We start from the raw sequence: 10,700 nt of genomic DNA, 5'->3' as shown, positions 1-10,700 counted from the left end.
AAAAACCTCAGTTCCGCGCACCAACAAAGCACCTTCAAAATGAAAGGAACAACTCTCTGTTACGTATCTGTGTAAAGAATATGTTGAGACTATATTTTTGTGTCGATGCTATGTCTTCTAGAGGAATTATGTTATGCAATGTTATCTTTGCTTCTCTATTTCAATCTACATTGCCACTCAGCATTTACAGTTTCACGTTTTGAACATTTTAGCAGAATCTAAGCATTCAACCATAATTGCAAGAAATAGACTGATCATTACAATGGCTCTGAAAGTTCTCTCGACAACAGAAAAATGTACATTTCTATCGGCTTTATCCCATATAGAGGAACACCAACTTTGATGGAAAATAATGGACCTATACAATTGTGGGCCACTCCAATGTTCCCGAATATCACAAACCCAAAGAATTACATGCTTTGCTTAATGTTTAGACAAGTATCATATTATATTATATACAGAGTAATGATGGAGAAATTGGAGGAAGCGGTCACCCGAGTAACTCCACCAAGATGCCCTTGCATCAGGTTTTGGTTACTGCAGTCTTGCAAATAGGACAAGAATTCTTCTGAAGCAGCCACTGCTTAATGCAGTACACGTGATATCTATGGCCGCACTCCAGCTTCCCCATTTCATCATTGTCTTCATATTCTTCCTGTAAAATAGTCATAAATATAAAATTCAAGCTCTTACACTGGTGATGCATACAAAGCTGCAATGTCGAAATGTTTATTATAAGCTTTAGAAGATGTTAAACAAGCTTAGGGTGTATTCTGCATTTGGCGTGTGTAATGCTTTCACCAATTTAAAGCATACTAGAACACAAGCGTGTGCAAATGTACATAACATTAAAAAAAATTACATGAAATTTCTAACTTCTGATTAGGATGTACTGGATACAATGATGGGATCGAAATTGGAATCATTTCATGATTTCATATTTTATTAAACCGGCACAATAGTTTTTTAGCATAAAAACAATATTTATCATAATAAAATATTCTTTATGAAAGTAATTTGACATTTGAAAGAAATCTGATTAAAAACTTTTTCCTAAGTAAATTAATTTTTCATGGAGTTCATAGGAAAATATACAAAGAAACAAAGTCAAAGTGATATAATCAACGTCCAGAAAGTGAAACTGTGGTTTCATTAAAAAGAAAGAAAATAATTTTAATTTATTTGAGGGCCTGAATTCAAGTATCAAATATCAAATTCAAAGGTTTTAACGTTTAAATGGTTTTGGTACAATTTTAAGTATCTAAAATTTAAAAGTCTAGTAAAAAACTTGAAATCCCATAGGGCCAATCTATAGGATCTCCATTTATATAAAAAACCTTCAGAGAAAATTACTCCTTTGCCCTTAAGATGATAATTGAGTGGAGGACATTTCCTCGATCCCCTCAAAATTTTCTCTGCCCTGAGTCTGTGGTTTATATATTAGTATGAATAAACATATTTCTTTCTGCAATAGCTAATGTTGATAGTCAAAGACTTTTAAGAAAAGCACAAGTCAAAAAGCCTACAGTTAGAAAAGCCGTATTTTCTAGTTCCTCGCAAATGCACAAACAAAATCCAATATTATGTCTTCTCCCTTTTTTTTCCTCTTACCTGATCTAAGAGGATACAATTAACTAAATTTCTTAACTCTATTCCTTTAATTTTTTAGATAAATTTAGTTAATAGACTTCCTCAGTGGATCCACTTCTATCCAAATTGATCCGAAAATATAAGAGTTGAGCTAGACTACTATTAGCAGTATCAAACATGTGAATCTATCCATCGAAATTTTAAATTCTAATTTCTACTTTACAAAAATTCTAATATGGGTTAAATATGTTGAAATCCATTGAAATTTAATTTCTAAACAGTTGATGTGTAGTGAATTTTGCGGTATGTAAGTGTAAATAAATATGTTGGGATGTCAAAGGTAAAAGTACATAACCTGTGGGGTATGTAAGTGAAAATAACCCTATCTAGAAGGTATTCTTTTTCCATTTTTTTAGAAAGTCTAAAAAGTATTCTGTTATGCAAGTTAAAGGTAAAAATAGGTAACCTGTGGGGTATATTAATGCAAACAACCTTATCGAGAAGGTATTCTTTTTTTATTTTTTGAGAAAGTCTAAAAGATATTCTGTTGTGCAAGTTACGAACACTAGGGGCAAGGGCATAAAATTACCCGTATTCAATTTGATAGAAAAATTCGAGATACGTGGCATATTGAGTAATGTAATGGGTATCTAGTGCAAATTAAGGTTGGGGTGCAACAATTAAATTTTGCTTTTTTCTGGACAAATAAAAACATTGGGTATCAAAGATAAGAATGAGGTGAATTTTGGGGCACTTAAGGGCAAATAATGCTATAAATTAACCGTACCTAGTTTGGGAGAAAATCTCGGAATACATGGCGTTTTATTGGGGTGAGTGCGTGTGGATAGTCAATTCACGCGACTGTGTCTACTGTCTAGCATTCCACTCGAATATAATATATACACTCAATTTCAGAGAAGACAGATTCCACATTTGAATCTAAGAATCCATTATTCTTCTTCATATTTAGGTTTAAGAATAATCATACAAATAATTCTCATTATGCAGTTCAAAACCCTTAAACTTATAGATTTCTATCAAAAAAGATATCTTACCTAAATACAGTTCTAGAAACTAAAAGGTAGATTCTCTGACTACAGTTTTCCTGATAAAAGGTCGTAGCCTGTTTCTAAGACCTCCACCCCCTCCCTGCCATATTTCTAGCAAGCCATGCCTCATGAGGGCAATTAGCCTTTCTTCTCATTGGCTACAAATACGCTAAGATCATCTAGGCAAAAATTAAAGGTGAAGTGTCCATCAGGATAAAATCATAAATGGGGTGATCAGCAAAAGGTTGAGAGTTCAGATACCTACTTGGCAAATGCTGCATTTCTTTTCCATTTCACTAGAAAAGTATAGCGGTGAAGCATCGAGAATTGAGTGTTTCATTTTCCTTAGACTACGTGAGATTTCTTCTTCTCTCAAGCCAGTATTGACGTAACCTATTCGGTCGCCAAGCTCCAGCAATTCCTGCCAAAATAAGAAATATGAACCTCTGTTGTCACAAGGAGATGCAAGCAATAAATAAGCATAATGATCAAGAGCTAGATCTTGAGAACAAACCGAGCACCTCATAAGACATCCTATCAACATCGAGTCGCCAATCTCTGTATCGGTCATATACATTCATTCTTCCTGACACCATTCTAGTTTGGAATACCATGACCTGCAAATAGTCAAATTTGGAATGTGAAACATTAACATGCTCGTAGATAAACAATCTTTGTAGGTACAATAGACAATAGCAACTGTACCTTCGATTACCATATCAAAAGATGGATGTCAATACATGAAGTCATGAACAATCTTCATAGCTTCAATATACAACAACCAGAGACTAGTATCTTTTACAATAACAAAAGCGAATTGATGAACAATTTCCATAGCTATACTCACTAATTAGCTTGCAGAATACCTCGAACCATGCGAGTAGCAGAAATGACGGACATAAATATTTTTAACCAAGTAAAACTCACTGCATAACTTGGCATCTACCCTTGCCATTAGTAAGTACTAACAATAGCAATGTAATACAGTAGAACCAAGCGGTGAAGGTACTTAAGCTGCATAAATATGCTAAACCAAGTCAAACTCACTTAATACCTCGGGTCCTACCACTTGCTGTTAATAAGTGCTAACAATAGCAATGTATACAGTAGGACCAAATGGTGAAGGAATTTAAGCTGCATAAATGCTAAACCAAGTCAAACTCACTGAATAACTCGGCTTCTACCACTTGCTATTAATAAGTGCTAACAGTAGCGATGTACACAGTAGAACCAAGTGGCAAAGGTATTTATGCTTGATAACTGAAGATGGAGATTAAGGAGAGTTTTTGTGACTTGGTTTAATTGGAATGGGCACAATCTATGATACTCCTATCATGAAACCCTACCGAATCCAACACCTACCAGGTAATGACACTCCATGAACATATGCATACATTTACGGAAACATGTATTCAATTATATATAATACATATCTTAATTTAAAAAGGTCTTCATGCATCAGTGTGATCAAGGCACAAAGTCTCAAAAGCACACCATTCGCAAGGCAAGGCACAGTCCCAAACAAACATAATGCAAGGTGCTAGGTGATGCGCGCATCTCGGTAAAGCAAGGCACGTCCCACAAACAAAATCTTTTTGATACACGTGTGAAATTAAACCAACATGTTTATGAATTTTGATATTTAAAAAGATATTATAAATAATTTCACTTATCAAATCACGAAATAATGTCTTAATTCATAATCTTAACACTAGCCAAATGAGAGCTATTGTCAATTTAACTCTACCCTTATTTCAGTAATCAATCACAATGAAAAAAAGAACTTTGCTATGAAATCAGACGTGCAAAATTACAACATTCTAAGCAGCAGGACATCTAGCATATTCCATCCAGGCCTTGATTGACCAATGTTTCAACCAAAAAAGACATGCAATCAAATTCTATGCTATTAATAATCATTGACGTCGCAATAACTCGAATAATAGTTTATAATTTTACAACTAATGTTTTAATATAGTAATAACAACAATAGGAAAAAATTTAAAAAGGACGAAAAATATGAGGGAGTTGATCAGAATTTGGAAAAAAATGACAGAAAATGATGAAAGAAAGACAAAGACCAGGCGAAAGAGAAGGAATAAGAGGATGCAGCAACAACATGAGGGGAGCAGTGCGGTGCATTAATGCTAATGAAGGCACATCAAGGGGAAAGGACGAGGAGCACCAAAGCAGAATGAGGCATTAAAAGTGCACTCAGGCACAAAGCTATACGGCATGATGCAGGGCACTCAGCGACAGCGAGGTAGGCGCCCGGGCACGCCATTGTGTACACTTCGCAAAGGTGCATGGCGATCATAAGGGGGGCCTTAATTTCAACTTTGAATTGTGTGGGCAGTTTTAAGTAGTAGGTGTCAACCCGATAAGCCAGTAGTAGAATAGAAGTGGGTTATCGGTGTGAATGATCCCCCGCTCAAATACCCCTCTCCACAAGCGAGCCCTAGTTAGAGACTCCTTCCTTCCCTCCCTCTCGATCAAACTTCACCAACATTCGACGACAAACAAAGACCTCCTATGAGCGAAGATCCCAAGCACACATCAGCAACCAGCAATCGGCAACAAGAAGCAATCTTTTAAGAATCTTTTCATTTCAAAAAATTTTAATCTTTTTTAGGTTTTGTTCTCTTATATTTTGGCCTCTTTTGTCTCCTAATTTTACGTGTTGTTATCAGTGTTTGTGTTGGGTTACTTGATTTTTTTTTGTTTTCTATTAACTGTAGATTTTCATTGTTTTAGTTCTATGTTGTTTTTGAGTAGCAGCACATAGCTATTGTTTATTGACTATAGCTCGAGTTATTTATTAATTTGTATTTTTCAGGTTTATTGAAGATTCCAATTCCTGATTTTATTTAAGCTGATTTTATTTAAGTGTAGCTTTTAGTTTATCATAATTAATTGATGTGCTTGTAATTAATTGATTAACTGCAGTTTTGGTGTAGCTAGAGTTCCTTGCATACTAGCTTGCTCTTGTGAAATGTTTAACTAGAGTTAGTAACTGGAGTTTTAACAAAGATATAGCTAAAGCGTGAAACTGTGAATATGTGAAGTTCGACTTGTGATATATGATTTATTATTCTATAAATATATGTTTATTATTATGTGTTTGGGGTTGATTGTTGATATTGAATATTATATCATATGTTTATTATTCTATAAATATATGTTTATTATTCTATAAATATATGTTTATTATTATGTGTTAGGGTGTAACCTTTTCACTTTAATCATAGAATCGGACATATTTCTTGTTGCTAGAAAAGCTCAATAGTATCTGCAAGACCTAAGGCCATGACAAGTGCCTCAATTTTGCGAAACTCTATTTGGCAAAGGATGAAACTTTTTATTATTACTTTTGGTAACTTTTAATTCAAATTGTAATGAGTAGTAAGTTACATAGTCGCACTTATTTGGGTCACAAATGTATTTTCTTTTATTTTTAGTCAAATTAGGAGTCTTAAGTCTATATAGAGGCAGGTTATTGTTATCTTTTAACAGATTTTAGTTTTAATAAAAATGTTATCTAGTTCTTTTCTTCAAGGTGAATTCATGGTACCTTACAGACTCAAGGCTTTCAACATATCTATCCCATGGTATAGGTCTTAATTCCAATCACTTCCTCATCCTTCTTGTTATGTTAGGAAAAGTGACTTAAACCCATTGTCGGTCAGTCCTCTTTATTAAGTCCTCTTTATTAAGTCCTCTTTATTATATAGATAGATAAATAGTTTAAGATTACAAGTGTTCCCGATGTGGGACTAAAACACTTCACAAATAAATCTACTCTAGTACTCGCCCTCAAGCTAGTACATAGATGTTAATCATGTCTAGCTTGTTACAAAACAATAACTGTGGCAAGACTTTTGAAAGTGTGTCAGCACTTTGATCAGTTGAGCGAACATGTGGAGTCACAATCTTCTTAGACAACACCATATCACGGCTAAAATGACAGTGTACCTCAATATGTCTTGTTCGCTTATGAGACACCGGGTTGCTTACAATGTAAATAGCTGCTTAATTATCACAATGGAAAGTCATGAGCAATACGAAAACAATACTCATCTCCTACAGTAGTGCGCACACCCAAGTCATCTCGCAAGCAGCATGAGCCATAGCTCTATACTCGGCTTCAACACTAGAGAGGACAACAACTGTCTGTTTCTTACTTCAGCAAGTGGCCAAATTTCCTCTAACAAAAGTGCAATAACCACTAATAGAATGTCGATCAAGAGGATCACATGCCCAGTCAGCATCAGATTAACCTACAATATCCAAATTGTTGGAAGTACAATAAAAAGGTCCTTTTCCTAATGCACCTTTCAGGTATCGTAGTAACCGACAAGCTGCAATCCAATGTAGCTGATGTGGACTCCACATATCGACTGAGAACTCTAATAGCATAAGTGATTTTGAGACATGTAACCGTCAAATAGATAAGCTTGCCAATCAATTTCCAGTAACTACTAGGATCAGTGAGAGCTTCCCCAATATCATGATCAAGTCAACTTGAGAGTCCATAAGCATACGAACAGGCTTCAAATTAAGCATATCGGTGTCATCAAAAAGATCGAGAAGATACTTCCTTTAAGATAAAGCTAGTCTGTTAGAAAACAAGCAACCTCTATCCCGATAAAATACCATAAAACCCCTAGACCTTTCATGTGAAAATAAAAACTGAGATGTAGCTTCAAATCTCAAATGTCCTGATGATCATCCCCTAATATAACAATATCATCCACATACAACAAGAACAATAGTACCAATGGTAGAATGTCTAACAAGTAACAAAAATGGAATAATCTAATGCAATAGCTTCAAGCCATAGTTTCTAACCACTATACTAAATTTATCAAACCATGCACGAGGAGATTGCTACAATTTATAAATGGCTTTCTTAAGGCGACAAATTTTAGTAGGCTGCCCTTGAACTTCATATCCTAGTGGCTGAACCATATACACTCCTTGCAAATCACCATGCAAGAAGGCATTTTTTATATCTAGTCACTCATTTAACTCCTCAAATCAACTTCAAAAAGGTAGAAGCATCAACAATCATACAATATCTTTCAAAATTGATGTGATGGCAAATTGAAAGATGCCTTTGTACAGAGAAGCAACAACTACAGGAACATTGTACTAGAGATCACGTAAAAAGTAGGGCTAAAGAAAAAAATCAAAATTTACAAGAGAGTGGATTAGGGATTCAGTAATAGGAAGGTGACATAGACAATGCCACCTTCCTTTTCTATTGAAAAAAAATTATCCATGAAGTTGTACGTAATTTGTGATGGATTGGAGCACTATATGATTTTTATGATATTAGGACGCCATGGTAGTTTTATATAGATGCACAATTACGAATTGAGATGATTTTTATGGATACACAATGATGGGAAGTGCATCTTTCTAGTGCCCACGTCAGGATAGTACCACAAAGATATGTTGAAGGGGGAGGCATTCTTGATAACAGGTGGCAAGAGATTTTCAACAATTACAAAGGAGATAGGTGAGATGATCTATGTTGTAGCCACAAAAGAGGGGAATTCAGAGTTACATCATGTATGAAGAGGAAAACAGACCTTAAAAGAATTCAATGCTCTCATACTCGAGTAGCTACAAGTAGAACTGTCACTTTTGAGAAACACTTAACATTAAACTGATCTAATCTCTTGCTCTAAATTTTGATGAATCTATCTCACAATTGGATGAGACCTACGGAAGTTAACAATCGCAAAGAAGAAGACTGACCTAAAAGGCATTCAATAAGGAGAATATTAAATCCAAGTGAATTATCAACCTTATTGACAACAAAGGATAAGAGCTGACATATATCCTTTGATAATCGGGAAATCAAGAAGATCATTATGAAGTATAGATTTCTGATTCCAAGATTATAGAACGTGATACACAAGTTTGACTCAGCTTTGTCACAAAACTAGATCTATGGAGAGGTCATCATCACGTTTCGATTAGGTTGCAAAATAAGTGAAAAATAACCATTTAAAATCAAAGATGGACTGTATGGGCGGCTAGTTATGCTTTTTGGTACATCCAACACTCTTAAGCGCTTTCATGTGCCTCGTGAATCAGGTACTAAACTCTGGTATTGGGAAGTTTGATAGCATATATTTTGATGAAATCTGATCTATAGTTGGAGATGAAGCATTTGATGTACTTGAATGATGATTACTAGACTAATAATTGGAGATGAATGCCCTTAAAATAAGAACTAATCATGCTACCAAAAAGTGTGGTTATTTGAGTACAACCTTTGTTTTCTAGGCTTCATACGCATTAGTGTGATAAGGAATAATACCAACTATTCAAGTGACTAACAATATTAATTTCTACAGCTAGAAGCTCTCATGGATTACCAACATTCTATAGGCAGTTCATCCAAAAGTTCAGCAGTGATGTGTGTTGGAAAAACATGATATACACTATAGGCAGATATATGTATATCATGGTTTTTAAATTAAATAAAAAAGAAGAATGCCTGAAACGATTTCCTCCGTGAACAATTTTCTAAGATCTTCAGAAGTTAGATTTCTCAAGAGAAACAATCTCCAATAGAATCCAACACTCTTAAACTCTTTCATATGACTCATGAACAAGGTGCTAAACCCTTTCATTGGAAAGTTTGATAGCATATATTTCGATAGAATCTAATCCATAGTTAGGGATGAAGGATTTGAAGTACTTGAAAAAGTTTTATATCATGTAACTGGTTTGGCCCGTTGGATTTTTTCTTGAGAAACTGGCAATGATATTACATGGTGAATTCATGACATTAAAACTCCCAACCAAATCAACGTACCAAGATAGTAATCTCTCGCTTAAACTGAAGCTTAAAATCCAAGTCTATATGCCACCATGCGTCTCCAATTATTCTACATGAACATTGTCAAATTATAGGAAGTGCTTTCTAATGCTCAAATCAATAACACTTGAAAAGGAGTTTACATTCTATGTTTTTTCACTATATTAAACTAAAGTCCTCACTTATTTCCATAGGAAAAAATGCCTTAAATCATAGGATATCAATGACTGAATTCAACCATAACATTTACACGATTAGCAATTACTATGAGTGAAATGGAAATATAGGATGCTAGTCAGCATAATTCCTCCAAGCATACTTAGACTACTTAAACAATGGATGGGTTAAACCATAGAGAAATAGCTACTCTTTCTACTATATTTGTCTTGTAGTTAATGCAAAACTATCAATATATACACTTCAATTTAGTAAATCATCTTACCATGCATTACCCCTAATATTTCCACCAAACTATACAAATTGTTTCTCATAACAGTTACCTGCCAAAATTAATGAACACCCAGTTACAATCTTTATAGTTAAATCAAAGGAATCACCTTAATGCAACTACCAGTAGTCTCCCGAAAAGCTAGCTGTCAAATCTCTTATAAATCCACAATTTGCTCCTCATTAGTCAAACACGGGACTAAATGGACTCTAACATACCAGCATGCACGGGCTTTGGACAAGTCTAGTCCTTAGATGAACGCTGGCATGCCAGTGCCACCAACCACGCTGCTTTCTTGCAACCGGGAAGTAAGGTTGGCTCTAATAGGGAAGTCTATTATGGGTATATAACAGGAGTACAACTAACTTTTGGGGTGAGTCCTCATAGGTGTCTTACACAAAATCACATTAGGAATTAGAAAAGTACTAAAATTGGAAAAATAGAGAAAGTAAACAAACAAAACCCCTAAAATCCTAAAATCTCAAATCAAGAACCAACCTCACGATGAATCCTCTCAGAGTCCTGCCTCCTGCCAGGACCCCCAGACATCATCATCATCATGCCGTGGTGGTGCCGAATCACGCAGTCAGCCGAGTCGTCGGAAACTCGGGGCCCACACCAGACACCATCAGCAGCAACGCTCTGTTGCTGTTGTTGGTGGTGATGATGATGATCTCTATCCCTATCTCTGTCTCTCCTCTCTTTCTTCTTCTGCTTCAACCTCCTCCGCCTCGACCTCCTCCCCTGCAACTCCGCAGAAGACCTCACCTCGTTGGCG

At 35.3% G+C, this 10,700-nt stretch overlaps 1 protein-coding gene across 1 annotated transcript; it reads right to left on the bottom strand.

Annotated features, from left to right (window-relative positions):
* Positions 207-10,699, bottom strand: LOC109841753 (E3 ubiquitin-protein ligase MBR2-like; the record flags this gene model as incomplete). Its single annotated transcript, XM_020410695.1, has 4 exons — positions 207-655; positions 2,905-3,060; positions 3,161-3,256; positions 10,421-10,699. Coding segments are annotated over 4 exons (663 nt in total), but the record flags the coding sequence as incomplete, so codon positions are not given.

This window comes from Asparagus officinalis, chromosome 5 (assembly GCF_001876935.1).
Source record: "Asparagus officinalis chromosome 5, Aspof.V1, whole genome shotgun sequence".
NCBI classification, from domain to species: Eukaryota; Viridiplantae; Streptophyta; class Magnoliopsida; order Asparagales; family Asparagaceae; genus Asparagus; species Asparagus officinalis.
The sequence above is the reverse complement of the archived record's forward strand: the minus strand, read 5'-3'. Positions and strand labels throughout refer to the sequence as shown.